At 43.7% G+C, this 18,873-nt stretch overlaps 2 protein-coding genes across 10 annotated transcripts in view; both read left to right on the forward strand.

Annotated features, from left to right (window-relative positions):
* GRID2 (glutamate ionotropic receptor delta type subunit 2) overlaps positions 1–2,793 on the forward strand; it is a 1,020,962-nt gene extending 1,018,169 nt beyond the window's left edge. For all 6 annotated transcript variants that reach the window (XM_039542696.1, XM_039542707.1, XM_039542697.1 and 3 more), the window contains one exon: positions 1,906–2,793. In XM_039542696.1, the coding sequence (XP_039398630.1) occupies positions 1,906–2,328 (423 nt within the window). In that variant the 3' untranslated portion in view covers positions 2,329–2,793. The remainder of the gene's footprint in view (positions 1–1,905) is intronic.
* Positions 2,794–14,065: 11,272 nt separating this feature from the next.
* SMARCAD1 (SWI/SNF-related, matrix-associated actin-dependent regulator of chromatin, subfamily a, containing DEAD/H box 1) overlaps positions 14,066–18,873 on the forward strand; it is a 217,676-nt gene continuing 212,868 nt past the window's right edge. Inside the window, exon 1 of one of the 4 annotated variants that reach the window (XM_039542689.1) lies at positions 14,066–14,207. The gene's annotated coding sequence lies outside the window, so the exon portion shown is untranslated. The remainder of the gene's footprint in view (positions 14,208–18,873) is intronic. The other 3 variants (XM_039542691.1, XM_039542690.1, XM_039542693.1) reach the window with 3 other exon arrangements.

Raw genomic sequence — 18,873 nt, forward strand, 5'->3', positions numbered from 1 at the left:
TTTCCATTGATTCAGTGACCTTTGAATCACACCTACAATTAGTTGCAGTAATCAAGCCTGCAAGTCAAAAATGCACCACTATGGCCCATGCTGCTGTTATTTCTGGTATCTCTGACATCCTAGAATGATGCATTGTGATACTTCTCTATTTGGTCTGGAAGAATCCGTAGATTTCATGGAAACTAAAGTGAATTTTGAGAAGGTTAGTTAAAATTTCATTCTGTGATGAATAAGCCCCACAGCCTGATTAGTGGGGACATTCCTTGCATATTTGAGTTATGCTTTGCAGTTCAGTATTAATAAATATGTGGCCTACAGATGATTTACAGTTACTTTGAGGCCCATGGCTTTGTATCTTTTTACTTTTGTGCATTTAAATTCTCTGCTATAACACTGGCATAACATTTTTTTAATTAAATTCCTCTGGGGTAGTTTAAGGAAGAAAAAGGGCAAGGATAGGAGGGTGTGATCACACACCAAAATAAGTACAATGGACCTCATTCTCCTTTTACCTGCACCAGTGTGATTCTAATGGAGTCAGTGGAGTTGCTCCACTGTAACTAGGAGGAGAATCAAAGCCGCTGTTGGCAATTAAAAATCATCTTGTGTATCCTCTTCTGGTACACTGCAAATGAGCAGGGCCGGCTCTACAGTTTTCACTGCCCCAAGCAGCGCGCCGAATTGCCGCCACGAAGGGCGGGGGCAGTCCGTGTGCCCTTAGGGCGGCAGGTGCGTTTCCGCGGCGGCGGCAATTCGGCGGCAGCTTCTATGTTTAGCTGAAGCCGCCCCGGACAGCTAAACATAGAAGCTGCCACAGAATTGCCCTCACCGCAGAAACACGCCTGCCGCCCTAAGGGCACACAGACTGCCCCCGCCCTCCGTGGCGGCAATTCGGCGTGCTGCTTGGGGGCAAAACAACAGGGACTGCCGCCCCTTGCAGAATGCTGCCCCAAGCACCAGCTTGGGATGCTGGTGTCTGGAGCCGGCCCTGCAAATGAGCCACCACTAACTCCCCCCACCCCAAAAAAAAATGGTTTGGAAGTTCAGCTTTATTCTATTTCGGCTAATAAATAGAAAAATCAATCTAAGCCCGGCCAGAATTAAGGCTGATGAAGAGGATATTACTATTCTTCCAAGGCTCCCATGTGAAGCTCACATTTAGTTATCAGTATGGAGTTCAAGAAAAGCTGGTATCACCCCAGCTATCTGAGTTTACACTTCATTTTCATTATATGAAGCTGATTGTTACCAAACTGTCATTAATCTAAATCACACATAGCCTGACTCTAAACGTGCACTTTCATGATAGGCATCTATTTGTAGCACCTGCAGCTTAGTACTTAAGATGCTGGGTTTGAAAATAGATGAATTATAAGGTTAAAGAGCACTTGTGTTCCTTCTAATCCAGTCAGCATCAGTCAGTTGGAAAGATTTACCACTGATGTTTATACCTGACCTCAGCTGTTGTAAATTAGCACAAAGCAGGGGTGGCAGGTATCCTAGGCTGGGGGAGACTGTGCCTCCTCCAACAGCCTAGCAGGCCCCTGCCCCCAGGTTCCCCCCTGCAGTTCCCAGTGCTCTGCAATGGCCAAGGCTGGCCAGCCTGCCTCCCACAGGGACTTGGGGCAGCTGGCGTTGGGCTGAGGGCTGTGGTGGGGGTTCTCTGGGCTCCTGTGGGAAAGGGGGCAAAAGGAGAAGAGAGGGGCGAGGCCTCAGGCACGAGGGGAAGGGCCAGGGACTAGCCTCCCCCAACGGCCAGGTCACTGTCCGCCCGTGGCACAAACTTTTAGTTAAAGTTAAACTAAGTTTTAGTCCCATTTCCTGGGCAGTTCAGGTTCCACTGTAAAGATTCAGTCCAGCAAAAAGTGGCAACAATAAATGGCCCGTCTTCTTTTTCTTTCCCAGGATGACAAGGAAATTGACCTGGAACATCTTCATAGACGTGTTAACAGCCTCTGCACAGATGACGACAGCCCCCATAAACAGTTTTCCACCTCATCAATTGATTTGACCCCACTGGACATTGACACGTTGCCCACACGCCAAGCACTGGAGCAAATCAGTGACTTCAGGAACACTCATATCACCACGACAACCTTCATACCAGAACAGATCCAGACTCTTAGCCGTACGCTGTCAGCTAAAGCCGCTTCTGGTTTCTCCTTTGGCAACATGCCTGAGCACCGAACTGGCCCTTTTAGGCACAGGGCACCTAACGGGGGCTTTTTCAGAAGTCCTATCAAAACAATGTCATCTATCCCATACCAACCAACTCCTACTCTGGGGCTCAATATTGGTAATGACCCAGATCGAGGCACCTCCATATGAGCTTCAGACCAAGCTTCTTCATTGTTTCTTTTTAGGACTCCCTTTGCAAGGAGCAGCTGTAATATTATGGGACTAACATGGATGTAACTTTTTAAAAAAAAAATCAGGATTCTTAGTAACAACTCACTATTTCTCCTCCTGTCCCCTGCTTTCTCTGTCTCCTCCTCTCTTCTCTTGTCACCTGTTTCTTTAAAAAAAAGAAATCCCACTAGTTTTATATTAGTACACTTTTCATATACTTTAAGTATAGGAAATGTGCACTGAAAATGGATAAAAGATAGAGGGTTATTTCACAGAAGGGCGTTTGTATCTCCCCTCTTTCCCCATTTTTTATATAATTGCAATAACTTCAATCCTTTACATTTGTTCTGCTGCATCCATTCAGTGCTCCGCTGCTGTTGTGTGTCCTTTTAACTGTGGACCAAAGGCAAACCCTGCAGTAAAATAAAAACAAATTAAAAAAAAGGAAAAAAACATTCAGGCCACATAATATGAGAATGCAATTTTGTAGGATTACAAAAAGCCATTACTATGCCAGTAAAGACTACAGTTAAATCTACTTTTGCACTGCAACAGTGCATATGACCTTTATGTGATTGTACAGTGTTAAAAGTTTTTCTTATGTACAGTAAACTGTATCATATGGCAGAAGCCTCTGTTGTGTTAAATAAATTAGTATCACATAAATATATATACATAAGTATGTGTGTATATATATCTATAAAATGGCAGCCGTTGCTATTGCAATTCATTTAATAAAGCTTTAGTAAAAATGTGTTGTATACAGGAAAGCTATACAGTGCAGGGGGTCTTTTTGTTTAGAAAAGAGATTGGCTTTAATATTATTCTGACTTGTATTGTTTGCCAACAGAGCTTATTTTATACTTTTTTTATTAGAACATCCGGGTTAATTTAATGTTTGTACCCAGATGTAACTCATTTGATTAGGTGTTGCATTGGCTATTCAGCAGTGTATAAGGCTAAACTTGGTAATTTTACTTTTAATTAATTTAACCAATGGAAAACTCTTTGGTAAACCACATCCATGGATAACTAATACAGCTCTAGAGAAGTTTAAATGTAGATCATAGAAGGTTAAGAAATTATTTTCCAAATCAGTACCATCAATCAATACAATAATGGTGTTACTGGGACAAAAAACCCTTGAGAAATATTGATGTGGCCTTAAATAAAGTCATATATTATGCTAAGAAAAAAATGGATTGAGCTATTATTTTAACCCTTACTATATTCATTTATATTTAGGGGAACTGTGTAATTTTTATATTAGTGCCAGCTGTATAGAATGATGAAAGAACAGCAATGAGAGCAAAAACAGTGCCTGCTTTGGCACAAGCTTCTTAAAGTAACACTCTTATCTGTTAGAAATGTAGAATGAGCTTTCAGTTTGTAATCCTTAAAACCAGAAATGTCGTTAAGTAGAAAACAAGTAACTTATCCCATGTTGAGTTCTTTGTTTTTGTTAGTTTGGTTTTTTGGTTTTTTATGCAACCATGCACTTATGTTAACCTAACCCATTCTATGGCTAGAACTGATATAGGAATCAGCCTATGTGATTTGCTTTAGGAGAAATTAAAAGGTATATTCTTCAGCTCTATTCTATTTTGATGCTAATTCTGTTCTGGAGGAGCATCTTATACTGTCAATGTTTTTGTACTAAATCTTCAAATATTGTCTACTGTGTAAGGCAGAACAATTTCTTATCATGCAAATGGCCATTTTGTTTCCAGGGTAGCAAGTGTCTAAAAGCATGCACAACTTGTTTCCCCTTGTAACATTCATGAACTCATACACAACTCTGATTTTAAAAAAAAAAAAAAAAAGAGAGAGAGATTTCTTTACAAGCTATGTAGGGACATACCAGATGTTGCAGTGATTTTAGCTATAAACAAACTGTTAACCATGTACACTATTTAAAATAGGCCTATTTTGATGTGTTGCCTATTATACAAATACACAACACTTTTTGGAGGCCTCAGTTACAAGTGGCAGAGCTTTCTGTGTATAATTTGTCTAAATAATTTGTCTAATAAAATTGTTTTCTAAACTTGCTTTTCCTCCTATTTGTCCTAAATAACATGGAAATGTCTAACTGCGTCTGCATCCTTCAATTTAAAGTGTGCATTATTTAACATTTATATTGTGGTAACCCATAGAAGCCAAGAAGGTGGAGATCCCATTGTGCCTATGAGATTCTATGCTGTGCCTTAGCGCATTGGGAGGGAGGACTAAGGTGGCTGTAAGCAGTCCCTGGCATAATTCTGACAGCCCTGGGGGTCTCGCTAACTTATGGCAGCAGAACGGCCCAAAATCTTTACAGAACTACATTCCGAGGTCCTGCCTCAGCACACCCCTTATCCGCCATACCTGCTATACCAGGGCTTTTGTGGAGACCTTCAAAAAGCAGCCTGTGACTGTCTTCTTCAGTTCCATCACTGAGGAAATTCTCTCCTGGCTGGATCCAGAACTTTGTAGAACTTCTTTATCCCCTTTGCCTGGTGTAAAGGGCTGGAGCAGGAATGAGTCTCACCTTTGGTGTTCTTTTGAATATGTAAGATGTACTGGGGGAAAAAAATAGCAAACATCCTTTAAAGCAAGAACTGTAAGTACCAGAGCCTATGCCTCTCATCATATCCCCTGTAGAATTCTCATGGAAATTAGTGAGAGATTGACAGGGGCATCAAGTTTAGACCTAAACTGCATTCTCCCCAAATTCTCAAGTACATTCAGAAGCACTCAGTATCTGACCTAACTCAATCTCAGCCTAGAAGTTCTAGAAACTTTCTTGCTATATGGCCTATTTTGTTCTGTTGTTTTATTTTTATAGGACCAGATTCTGCCTCCTTATTTAAAATGAAATCATAACTTACTCTGTGAGTAGCCATACGCCTATGTCCTCATGAGTACAGGTGGCAGAATATGCCCCTTAGTTAATTACAGTATTCTCAATCTTTATTCATTTGGGTTGCATATTTTCATTACTATCTTAAACTAATGGCCAAATTGATATTAATTCCTTTAGCATTTACTTTAATATCAATCATGATGTAGTCACTTAGGGGCACCCAAATTAATATCAAGTTTTCTATTGGATTGTTCACAACACTTCAGCTTTCATTAACTGAACCATGATTTTAAAGTGGTGCTAGCGTTTCATACATTCACTCAGCCAGCATTAATGTTATATGGGACAGGGTGTTTTAGTTTTCAAATAAATGTCATGCTATCCCAACTCATTGCTAGATTATAACTAAAAAATTCCACCTTCTGAGAATTGCAAAAGCTAAGGTTTGATTTAAAGCCCTGTAAAAGGGAAAACTGATTTGGTGAAAGTTACTTAATGCTTTTCTTTTAAAACGTAAGTTACATAGCTCCATCTAAAAGAAAAGCAATGGGCAAACTGAGGCCCTCATCCTACAAACACTTATGCACCTTATTACATTACACTCATTGGGGTTAGTCACAAGTACAGTTATTTGCATAAGTATTTGCAGGATCAAGGCCTGAATTAGTCATTTCTCTAAGATAAACATGAATGCTTGAAATTTGTTGTGCTCCAGTCTGCACTAGATCATTTCTCTTGCATTTCATGGGTATCCTGTTCCCATCACTTACACTCATTGCAAGTAGCAAGGCAATAAAAAGACTTAAAAGCTAGGTAATTCTAAAATAACTCTGCCAGTCAGGGTATATATTGCGGGAGGGGGAAACAAACCCTGCAAACATCTCTCCTTCCTTTCAAAACAATGTGATACAAATTTTACTCTGCCACCCCCTATTACCACAGTATCTCACCTGAAATTCTCTACTTGACACCCTCGTGAGGTAGGGAAATATTACTCCCACTTTACACATGGAAGAACGAGACACAAAAAGATTAAGTAATTTGCCCCAGGTCACACAGTAAGTGTGTGGCAGAGCCTAGAAGTCAACCTAGGCCTCCTAAATCCAGTGCTATAATCCTCAGACACTCTTTCCTCTCTGATTACTTGTGAGCATTAAAAATCCCATGGCATGTTCCACAAGAACATGGATAACCTGGGCACACTGCAATCTCAGCTTCATCCAGAAAAGTGAATTACTGTGGGTGAAGTTCAGCCCTGTGAAGAGACTTGCACCACTTAAGGGCCACATGGCGCCAAGGGGAGCCCACTATTGCCCCAGAGGAATCTGTGATATTAGGGAGGATGGGGAAGCCCAGCCAGGAACCAGAACTTGTGCTGGGGGCACAGCTTCCTAGCAGGCAGCACTGGTCTCCATTGGCTCCCTGGAGAGCTGCCCGGTTTGGCCGCAGGCCCTGCACCATTTCTGTGGAAGGCAAATCACATGTATGAGCACACTTCAATGGGACACTGCTAATGATGAGATCATGATTTTTAACCAGGAAAAAGGGACATGCTAGCCCTTTATTCTCATAAAATACAAATAAATGTGTATTTCATCACAGAGGAAAAGAACTTAATTCTGACCTATGGCTTGTTGGGTGTTTTCAGTAGGTGGGATTCTTTTTTTCTAATGTATTGGTTTTGTGCCCTTGGTGTTTAAATATTTTCTTTTAAGTGATACTGTTGGGGGAAAGTGTCAGGCAACACATTTATCAAGAGGCAATATTATTTTTTGTGGTTGTAGCATTTGTAGGTGCTGTTTCTTGAGTTTGAAATAGTATACGTAATGTAATGAGAAAGTGCATCACATTAGCAATGCATGGAACGATATCTACATGTATTTGCCTTTGTGGCTGCTCAAAATGGGAAATTCATGTGTATATATTATGACAGCCATGTTTCTTTTTCAGAAAGGTTTCTTTTTTTCTTTTCATCTTTTATGATTACTGATGAAAGAGTAGTATTTATTTTGGGTCAGAATTAAGTGTCAGGCTTTGTGATGAAATATACATTGCTTTACATTTGGACAAAAACTTTGTGGACAGTGTAAGATTTTTATGATGTCCTCAGCTATTTATTTCCTTTAAGTGCTTGGGCTTTGTAAAAGATGTAATGAGTAACTACATTGTAGTCACTTAGCAATTTAAATTGCTTTTTCTTAAAGGAAGCATTTTGCTTTTCAAACATCCAAGTGTTTTTTGTCTTTTGTGTAGCTAAATGAATATACAGGGCCTGGGTCACTACGATCTGACTCCAGTTTCATGCTAGTGTACTTCCATTAAAATCAACACATTTAGCTTGGTATGCTACTGGGCATACATTCATTTACAGCTGAAATAATGCAGTGGCAAATCAAACCCAGTTTGCACAATACTAAATATAGGAGGGTGGGTAAGTCACACCAGGTGATCAAATTAAAGGAGTAAGTTGCACTGGGGTGGGGGGCAGGAATAGCTCAGTGGTTTGAGCATTGACCTGCTAAACCCAGGGTTGTAAATTCAATCCTTGAGCAGGCCATTTAGGGATCTTGGGCAAAAAGAATAGTTGGAGATTGGTCCTGCTTTGAGCAGGGGGTTGGACTAGATGATCTCCTGAGGTCCCTTCCAACCCTGATATTCTATGATTCTAATCAAGCTAGTAATATCACCTGCATAAACCTGGCTCATTAAATGTGTATCTCACAAGATACATATTTTCACTATGTGGTTGTTAATCCCACAGACGTGCACAGTACAGCCAACTTTCACGCTAAAAAAGGTCTAGTTTGAGTCAAACAACTATAACACAGGTCTCTTGGTTCCCCCAGTCAATTACCAATCCTAGGCCACAGTGCCACTCAGCCATGTCAATAGAACTCTCTGTGCTTAAGTAACCTCATCTGAAAAAGCATGGCTTACATATACACAGAGCTTGAGTGAGTGTTAAGCCAAGGGGCGTGCTGTGCCTCCCCAGGAGTCAGCATTCTTTCCCTTTTGCTCCAGAAAAGCAGTAACTTAGTGCAGCCAATGCTCCCCCTTCCCCACCTGCTCAAACACACAGCAATTCAGATAAAACCTCCACGGAGCTGAGGGAGTGGAAGATGGACCTTACGCTACTGCATGGATAGGATAAGGCCAGGGGTGGCTCTAGGTATTTTGCTGCCCCAAGCACGGCAGGCAGGCTGCCTTCGATGGCTTGCCTGCGGGAGGTCCCCGGTCCTGCGGATTTGGCAGAAAGCCTGCGGGAGGGCCACCGAAGCCGCAGGACCAGCGGACCCTCCGCAGGCATGCCGCCGAAGGCAACCTGCATGCCTGCACGGCGACCGGCAAAGCGCCCCCCCGTGGCTTGCCGCCCCAGGCACGCGCTTGGCATGCTGGTGCCTGGAGCCGCCCTGGATAAGGCCAATTATAATCTGGCCCATATTTTTTTTTCACCTATAGATGTCAAAGTGCGTTAGAAAGATGGATAAGCATTATTAGCTACTGCCTCTCCAAAATAGCCCTGAGGGATCATGATATCTTGAACTGAAACCAATTGCTGATCCAGCACTAAATATAACCCATCCTGCATCTCAGGCCTATGAAACTGGGGAGGAATGCTCTGCCTTTGTAGCATGTGGATTTTTTTTTTTTAATTACAGCTGTTTGAATGTTCCATGGATCTGAAATAGTAGAGTAAGACCTGGTGGGGATGAATCAGTGGACACAGTGCAGGAGAGGTGGTCAAAGATCAATGCACTTATCACATGGCTCTGTAATGTACAACATTTTTCACCTCCACCTATGCTGTGTGCAGGAGTGTATAATATAAATATAATAATTGGAGATATACCAATCTCCTAGAACTGGAAGGGACCTTGAAAGGTCATCAAGTCCAGCCCCCTGCCTTCACTAGCAGGACCAATTTTTGCCCCACATCTCTAAGTGGCCCCCTCAAGGATTGAACTCACAACCCTGGGTTTAGCAGGCCAATGCTCAAACCACTGAGCTATCCCTCCCCCCTAAGGATATAGTCTGCAAAATAATTTGAGAAATCTTTGGATGAAAGGGGTTATATAAATATTAGGGGATGGATTTTAAAGAGTACTCAATATAAGACTAGATCAGCTCTCACTGAAGTCAAAAGTAAAACATCCATTAATTTCTATGGGAGTAAAACTAACACTGCACTTATGAAAATCTCACTCAGGAATATTAATTTGCCATTTACCAGCTTTAATATTTTAGTCTATGACAATTTTCTCTTTTGGCTCATTTTTGGAATATCAGATAACTAAGTTTTTTATTAAAAGACGCAAGTCCTATAAAAGCAATTAGGCCATTAAAAGCAGTAGCACCTCTAATAAGGCAGCTGCTGTTGGAAATACCATTGGTACTCTAATGAAGTTACACCGGAAGCTACCTACAAAACAGGCAAAAGGTACTTCGTATTTCAAACATGCCTGTCACCCTAATTTTTATAAATAAAAAATACATAATTGTTATCTCAAAGATGAAAGCTACCATGCACCTACGAATGTATGTTACATTTTCTATGCAAGGATTACCTCAAAACTACCAAATATATATATATCCTTCTGCAACTGCACAGCTCCTTACAAACTGTCCAAGACCTAAAGCTAATAATTGCTACAATAATCACTAAATGTAGGACACTCTGCTACTCCCCTGGCTGCCTACCCAAATATTCATCCATTTAAAGGACAGGATGCCCCATTAGCACAACGCTACTACTAGTGAATAAGTTATTTCCCGCATATGCTAGGTAAGCCTGTGATTTTTTTTAAGTGCAGAATTGTTTCCTAAAATAATGTTTGTTCAGCATCATTGTGGAAATAGTGCTGGCACATAATACATTAAGGACCTGAGACTACTTTCTATTATCAAAAATAAAACTGTATCTCAGTGCCTAACCTGAACATTGTCCAAAAAACTCATGATTTTTCAAACACTAAATGTGGGGATCTTTTTCTTTGCCCTCTGGTTTAAACCCCTTCTAGCTCAGGAAGGGCTGGACATTTGGGTGTGCAGTTTAGTGAAAGCTGCGCTTTTTATGTACTCACATGTCTCCAGGAGCTGGGGCTTTAATAAAAACAACAAATATCCCGACACTCACCAAAGTTGGTAGTTAGAGGTTTATGAATAGGAATGTGGTGCCCTACAATGCTGGAGACTCTGGCGAGGAGACAGAACTGGCAGCTCAGCTGCATTCTGTTCTCTTTTTCATTATGAAATACAGGGTTTTGTCTCATTTCTGAGGAACTGTCCATGCTACAAGTTTCAAACCACTTAGAGACATGGTTGGCTCTAAAGAGAATGTGGGCCCAAACCACATGGTTAATTAGCTGTAACCATGGTAGCTAAGTCTTTTGCCCCTGCCAGAGGCTTTGGCTGCCTCTCGCTAACCAGCTCAAAACAATGTTTTGTTTTTTGAAGTGCAAACAGGACCCTCTCATTGACATTTGTAACTATTTTGGCCAACCTGCCTCCACCCCAGCTGTCTGTGGAGTGGCACAGAATCTGTTGCTCCCATGTGTTGCTGGTGCATGACTCTTCTGTCTGCATTTGTCCTTCTGACACTCTATTCCATGAAAAGCCATGGAGTTATCCCATCCAACCTCAGCAGGGAATACAGACACAAACACCTGCAGATGAAAGCGTAGGTTCACCCAGCCCTTCTTGGCAGGGAGGGCACCATTTCGCCTCCCTCATTGCCTTTTCCTGTCTGAGCAGCCATTCCTTCTCTGCTGTAGCTCCTCTACTATTTATCTAGGTATTTGGATAACCACATCGCCAGATTATTCAAGTACCATCCAAATATTAACTTATCTGCACAGGAATTATTTTAATAGAAGCATTATTATCCTTATTGTACTGACAGGGAACTAAAGCACAGAACTATTAAGCAACTTGTCCAAGGTCACCCTGGAAGCTTGTGGTAGAAACAGGAATTGAACCAATGTTCCTTGAGGTTCACCCCAGTGCCTTACCCACACCACACTCCTTCCACTAGGCAACTCTTGCTCTATGGAAAGGAGGAAGAGGGGGAAAGGTGAGAGAGCAGCACTGGCAGTTTTACTGCCTGTTTCCTTGGTTGGCCGTAGAGAGCTTGCAAGGGGCACAAGATACACATTCCACTGCCCAGACCAGCACCTACCACAAGATGGTTCCCTGCACCCAGTGCAGCCTGGAAGAAGAGACAGGGGGATGCTGTTGAAAACAACCTTTATAGAAGCTTTTAATAACATGAATTTGCTAGGCACAGTTTGAAATTGGTGGTATGGAGTGGCACAGTATCAATCTGAAACAAAACCCTTAAATGGGCTGTTAGCTCACTATGGCTCTGTATCCTAAGCAGATATCACAGTCACACTAGCCAAAAAAAGGTTGAGAAGCACTATAGCACACTGACACTGTTAATAAATTGTACTCCTCCCCAATGTCCGTGAACATGCTTCTTCAAATGTATACAGTAGGGATGGCTGTATGCATATTCACTGCAGATCACGGCAAGAGTAATTACTGTTGACCTATGGTGTTACTAATTATTTTGCTTACACATGGAAAAATAAGCTAAAGAAAACAAACAAAATTAATAGTGTGGATAGTTTATAGTCCTAACACTCAATACATTGTTTAAGGCCTGAGCATTACTTCATGATAGCCAGTGTAAAGCATGCACTCTGTGCAGTGTAAGAAAGAGAAGTGTGTTGATTTACAAAATAACACTGAGTGAAAATAGGGACTTGTCCCCAACAATGATTTTTTACAAGCCTTACAGCTTAATATCTGCTGTTGTTTGGATACCGTTTAGCTATCTACAGGATTAGGGTCTTGCAAATAATGAACTCCTCCCACTTTTTGTGTTAAAGAACAAGCAGTATTTCCTAATCAGTTTATACAACTCCAAAAAAATCTGCGTACAAGAAGATGTGAGCAATACAAAGTTAACCTCATTCAACATATTGTGACTTGTTTAAGAACAACAGAACCCACTAAAGTGAATACATTTACTTCTTCAGGGGTCAGTCCTGCAAAGGGGCACCCATTGCTCTGAAGTGCATTACTGCTTGCAGAGCAGTAAAAGGCCATAGCAGGTTGAAGGGCAGTGGGCGTGGCAAGGGACAAAGCAGACCTGTTTCCCATGCTGCAACAAAAGTGGTGGTTTGGGGGAAGAACAGAGGAGGGGGGAACCGAGTGCTTTCCAATAAGAAGCCTGACCACAGATGTAGGCGACAGAGTACTTATAGTCTACATGTTAACCTAGGAAGTAGCTATAAATACAGATCACATACCTGAAACTGTTTTTAAAAAATCCATATTTGTTAGCTAAAACTTAAATCGGTGTGATTAAATTAGCTGACAAATTTAGGTTTATTATATTTGCAAATCATTTGGGAACTGAAGCTAATTTCTGCAAATGTGTTATTTGTAAATAGTTGCCAAATAAACTTGGACAAACAGTTTTCAGACTATGAGGGCTGGGGGTTGCTATTTATTATCTGTGGTTGGGCTCTTAAACCACATGGTATTATTGCCTAATCAGCAGCTTGAAACATTTTACACGGGCATGTGCTCTTGTTCATGCATGTTCATCTGTGTCAATTCCCCACAAACCCAGTCACACAAAAACTTATCTGCCTCAATGTTTATGACTAACTAGAAAAAGTTGCTGGAGAAAGGAGTGATATGAACATGATCAAACCAAAAAGCCAGTGGGCCTTCCAATGTGTTATGGGCACAACATACACTCGGCTAAGTGAGATTAAAAACACAATATTCTTGGTGGAAGGCTACAGTGTAACACCACTTATTTCCCAGAAATCAGAACCTTAACACAGAAAAACTCCAACAGAGGCTGCTCCTTAAGGCAGCGGGGTAACACTCATCACCCCCCCACACCCATTTTGCTTTAAACAGGTGCTTACCAGACTGACTGCTGATGAGATCCTATTGCTTTGCTATAGAGCCCCTGGTCTGCAAACAGAACCACCACCCCACCGCCGCCCTGCTCTTAAAGTGATAGCTTGCAGTTCCACAACAGTCTTCAATACACCAACCCGTGAACACTTGCAAACACTCTTTTTGCAATATTTCCCCAGCTCTAGCGTTAGCATTGGGGACATTCACGTAGCAAATGGATGTGTAAATGTACCAATGCATTACCAGACCCAGGAAATATCCAAAGCCCAATGTTTGAAGCAGGGTTTCTTCATGATCCCCTGCAGCTGAGGGAGAAGAAAATGTGTACGGCCAGGAGGCCGTTAGCCTGCGCCAGGCATTTTGTCCCACAGGGGCCTCGATGGTATCTAGAAAGACTGCATATTCCTTATGCTCAGGGATTCTGGACCAGTGTGTATATGAGAACCATTGATCCAAAAGGTAAACCCTCTATATGATGGAAACCACTTCAAGTTGGGGCGGGGGGATGAGGCAGCACAACCAGCACCCCTAGTTTCAACACATATGTTTGGTTCCTATCACATCTAGTCTACTCCTTGTGCGGAGGAATGCACCAGTTCTGCTGCACAGAAGCCTTCCTCAGCCAGCGAAATGGGCTAGCTTTGCCCTAACATGGGGTTTTATTCTGAAAAGTGCCTGCCTAAAATTTATATTGTTGGGTTCCTAGCTTGTCCTGATGATGATTTTCAGAATAAAGCCTATTTTTTTAACCCTAGTTATCAGCTCTAGAATCTCAACCCATGCTCTGCCAATCAAGCTGGGTTTCCTTCTCACTCATGTCACCTGTAAAAAGATTACACTGACCAAATAATACCATTGGTGACACCTGCGTAAATCCTCATTTCTGTCAGTTGGTTTACACAGATGTAACAGATTACCTTTCTAATTGGAATCTAGTAAATGTGGAGCCTGGGAAGGGGGAAAAGCCTTGGTTTATACTAGTTCTACACAACTACTAGGAGTAAAAACTAGTAAAGCATTAGTTTGGTTCCTATTGCAGTTGATACCAGGATGAATACACATATGGAAGAGAGTGAGTAATATAATACCATTATTACATTGTGGTTTTATGGAGTAGGGCTGCATTTACTGCAACACAGAAAAATGTTCAAATACCATTTGGTTAGACTTACACAAAGATATTTTAAAGCTGAAAATATGAAGAAATTATGAAAACATTATTATATAATTTCTAGCTGGCTATTATTGTAACTAGCCTGAAAACAATTTTTTATTATTATTATTTCTGTGGAACAAACTGAGAAACTGACATAAAATTATGGAGGTAGAGCCAAAATTCAGCTAGTGGGAACAATTAGCACAGAGTGTTTTATTTGTGCTTTAAATGTTTTGGCCAGTAATACAGAGTGGACTAAAAATTAGGATTTTATTACAGATTTTAAAAGCTTTCATCATTTGGTAAGTGTGATATTTGGTAGTAGATGAGGACCTATGAGATTGTTCCCTAAAAATTGAGTTTTAATTATATCCTTTTACAATTTTAAAGAGAGCAGCAATGCTGCTATCAGCAACATCTATAGCTTGTTGGATGAGTTAAAGTAAGGTGACTGTGTTATGAAAATGGTTGCTTTGAAAATGTTTAACTCTGTCAACTGTGGACAGCCCAGAGGACTTCAGTGTTACTTCTTGCAAGGGGGTTAGCTTCTTTGCTAAAGCGAGATTTTAGGTGTAGAGCTACTACAATAGCTAATCTTTGCCATCAGCAATCAAGGGGGATTCTGCTTTAAAACTTAAGGCACAATATTGCCTTATCCAATTCTTTTTAACTACAGTATTCGTCCTTCTCCAGACAGCTTTTCCTTTCGATCATTTTTTTCGCTCATTTTGTTGGATCTGATTAGCTAGCTGACTGGCTGGCCAGTTTAGAGCAGTTGAGTTTACCTATTGTTTGTTCTTGCCTAGCTACCGCAATGCATGAGATAAGTGCTGTATAATTTAACTCTCTAAAATAGACACGTGTTCCACCTTGTGCCGGGGCTGTAGGGATAGGATACACGAGGAGATGGCATTGGAATTTTTACCTTTTCTTTTGTTGTAAAATCGTAGGTCTCTTCACGCTAAGGGCTGCCGTCTCTCGTTCACCCATGTGCTCTCTGACTATTAAGGGAAGCCGTACAGATTTCTAGCCAATACACTTAGATTTTCTTGTTTAAATCTTTTAAATCCAGATGGTGGCGCTGTGGTATTTCCAGTGGCTTTAGCTCTGAAATCATCTATTTCCCTGTAGTGCTGGGGGGGGGGGGAATGAACTCATCTAAAGACTACTACTTAGTTCACTCTTGATCTCTCACTTCTAGAATTGGCTAGTTTAATGCAAATGTCTAAATTCACAAATATTTCCGTGATCCTTGCCTAAATAAACACCAAATATTCTAATATTTTGGGTAGTAAATGACGTTGTTTTGTTCTTTAAAAATTATTAAATTACATGGAATTTGCTTTCTGAAATAGGAAGTGATCAGGGAACTTTGAAATCAAGTGATGATTCATTCCTTCAGCCAATATGCCTTATTTTATGGTATTGCCCGTGCCTCCGCAAATCTAGCAAACTGATGCCCTAGGTAACTTTGAAAAGCAAACTACATTTCGGCCTTTCCTCAAACGGGGCAGTGCTGGAGGAGGTAGAGTCGGTGCAGAATTTAGGATCTATCCCTAATTTAGAGAGACGAGGTGGGTGAAATTTTTGCATGTAACTCGCTCTGTGCTGGCAACTGAATTGAAACCCCCTATTTTTAGTGATAGGGTTTGCAAACATGCTTTTAAGCTCAACGTGACTTGAAAGCGGACTGTGATCCTTGTACTCATTCTTTTGAACCAGGAATGACACTAAATCGGAGAGGTCCCCAAAACAAAGGCCCTTCAGATACTGCACCATCCCAAGGAGAGAATCCCACGCCAGCCCTCACCCTCTCTCCACTCACCTTCCTCTGGCCAGTGCCTCATCCCAGGGCCCTCAGACTGGGGGCACGTTTTTGCTCTGAAAGCAGCACAGGAGGCTAGAGTTAGACAGGGCAGCATCTAGGGCTGAGCGCTTTGTTCCCCTTTGGATGTCTCAGTGTTAGTGGGTTTTACTCCAAGCCAGAGGGAAACCAGCACTGCTTACAATGCTCAAGAAAGAATAAGAAAGCTCTTTATTTCTCGCCGCAGCATCGGCTACACACACCCCTGGCCAGATTCTTTAGGGGAAACCCAGTGACAGACTAAGACCCAATGCAACGCTACCCAGACCGTATTCTGCGTGACTGGGTTGGGTAGAATCCTCCTCTCTGCGCCTTTTCCTTTTAATTATTTTCTAAGTGATCTCGGTTCAAGGCCGAGCTAAATGGATCTAGCGGGGTGCTCACAGCTCCGCGCTCAGTGCGTAGGGGTTGTTAGACGGTAGGATTAAATCTGCCGACCTCCATTTCCAGGGAGACAGGGCAGCACTCGCCGCTATGCAGACTGAATAATGTTGGAAGCCAACATCATGTCACATTGTGTGCGCCCTTTCCAAAGATTAAGCCAAGCGTGGCGAATGGGACACAGACGGCCATTGTCCCGGGGACACTTTAATAACCCTCACCTACAATATTCAACCTGTTGTTTGCATAGGGACAACCCTGGGACACACACACACCAGAGGGACTTCAGGGGAAGCAGCGACGGAGAGACCCAGCTCCGGGCGCCACCGCACTTCCGAGCAAATGGCTCCCGCTTGGCTGTGTGGAGTCAGGCTGGTGATGGGCGCAGGGCTTCTATCCTGGCACAAGCGGCTGCTTTTCCCCTGGCTTCCCGCTGCACCAGAGCAAACGCGTTCGCCTCGCTTCTGGGGCGGGGTTTGTTTAATCCAGCTCCCGCACCCCCTTGGTATTTTGCATACGTGCCAGTGTGTGCTACATGCAGGGAGACGTCTCTGGGCTGAACGACAGGCCGGTTCCTCTTTGTTTGCCCTCCGCCACGAGCTTTCCTTCCCTCCGAGCTTGGGTCTGAGCCAAACCCTCCGGGTCTCCTCCCTGCTCACCTCTCCAATGCTGGGAGTGGGGCTCGCAGCTGCTGCGCCCCGGGAGCGCTCAGCGCCCTGCAAACCTGACACCCGGTTGTGTCTCGCCTGCCCCGGCCAGCGCTAGCGCTGAGGGGCTGGGGCTCGTACCCCGCACGCTTTGCCCTGGGGCCCCGCTAGGGGGTAGGTGTTGTAGGGGGACGGGGCAGCGAGGGGCCCACTCGAGCCAGTCCATGTCCGCGCTGTGGGCTGGAGGGGGGGAGACTCCCCCAGATTTGCGTCCGAAGGGCTGGGGGGAGGGGCGCGTCCTGCCCTTAGGCTGCGAGCCAGCAAAGCGCCTGCCTCTGCCTAACCGAGCGGCTGCAAGGGGGCGGCCCTGCACGCACGGGCCCTGCACGCAGCCTTACCGACGGCAAACCCGCCGTGTAAACCCGGGGGGTTGGGTTGAAGCACAAAACCGAGACAGGAGTTCGGCCCCCCCCCTTAGGAATTGCAATAAGACTCTTACCAGCTTCATTGCCCTGAAAGGGCCGAACTGCCTCCGCCCCGAGCACCCCCCCTGCGCGCAGGGCGTCCCCCGAAGAGCGGGGCGCAGCCCCCTGCAGATGCCCGGCGTCAGCCTCCTCCCCAGCACTGGGCGCGCGCGGCTCCCGGCGGGGGGGGCGGAACGCCGCGCATCAGCGCTGCTCTCTCGGGACAGGTGTTCCCGGGGGCTGGCAGCGGATCCTGCCTCTGCCGCGCTCCTTGCTGGGGATTCCCGGAGCGGGGCAAGGGGTCGGCAACCTTGCAGCTGTGCCCAGTCTTCATTTAGTCACTCTAGTTCAAGGTGTCCCTACCAGTAATACATGGTAACGGTTTTAGAATGGCTCTTTTTATAAGTCTATATAATATAGAACTAAACCATTGTTGTATGTAAAGTAAACAAGGTTTTTAAAATGTTTAAGAAGCTTCATTTAAAATGCAGAGCCCCCCTGGACCGGTGGCCAGGCCGCGGGCAGAGTGCCACTGAAAATCAGCTCATGTGCCACCTTCTAGTTTAGTCACCCCTGGTCTAGCCTGTGTGAGACACCTGTTTAAAAAGAGGGAGGAGGGGGATGAAAAAGCTATGCACTGATGGCCATCTTTTGAGCAGGCACCCTAATGCCAAGGAAGTCAGGTTGGGTTTTGCCTGTATAGGGGAAAGGGGGAGGGTAACCAACAGGGAGCGAAGAGTTGTTGCAAAACATCGCGGCAAAGAGACCTCATCATGTGTCATTTGAAAGTGGGGCAGGATGGTCTCTGATGGCTCTTGAGTGCCACAATCTGGGGCCACCTCAGCAGAGACCTGATCACCTGGTGTCTCATTGATGGCTGCCAGGGTTGGTTGGCCTTCTTGGAAGTTGGCAAGGAGGTGCTCATCAAAGTACATGAGGGCTAAGTTGGGGCATGGTACAGTAGGACTCTGTTAGAGAAGGAGGGATGGGGAACCTGCCTCTGTGCAAGGGAGCAAAGAGATGACCATGTCTGTCATTCACTAGAGACTTTGTATGGGGATACAGGGAGGTGTCCTCTGGGACAGGGTTTTGTTAGCGGGCTGAGCTGGGCTGCTTGTTGCTGGGCAGGTTGTGGCCACCTGTTGGACCCCTTTTTCCCCCCCTAAGGCAACCACTCTCTGTCTTTTGAACCTTGTCCTCTGCCTGCTTCACTCCAGACCCTATGT

The sequence above is a fragment of the Mauremys reevesii genome, linkage group 5, assembly GCF_016161935.1.
Source record: "Mauremys reevesii isolate NIE-2019 linkage group 5, ASM1616193v1, whole genome shotgun sequence".
NCBI lineage: Eukaryota > Metazoa > Chordata > Testudines > Geoemydidae > Mauremys > Mauremys reevesii.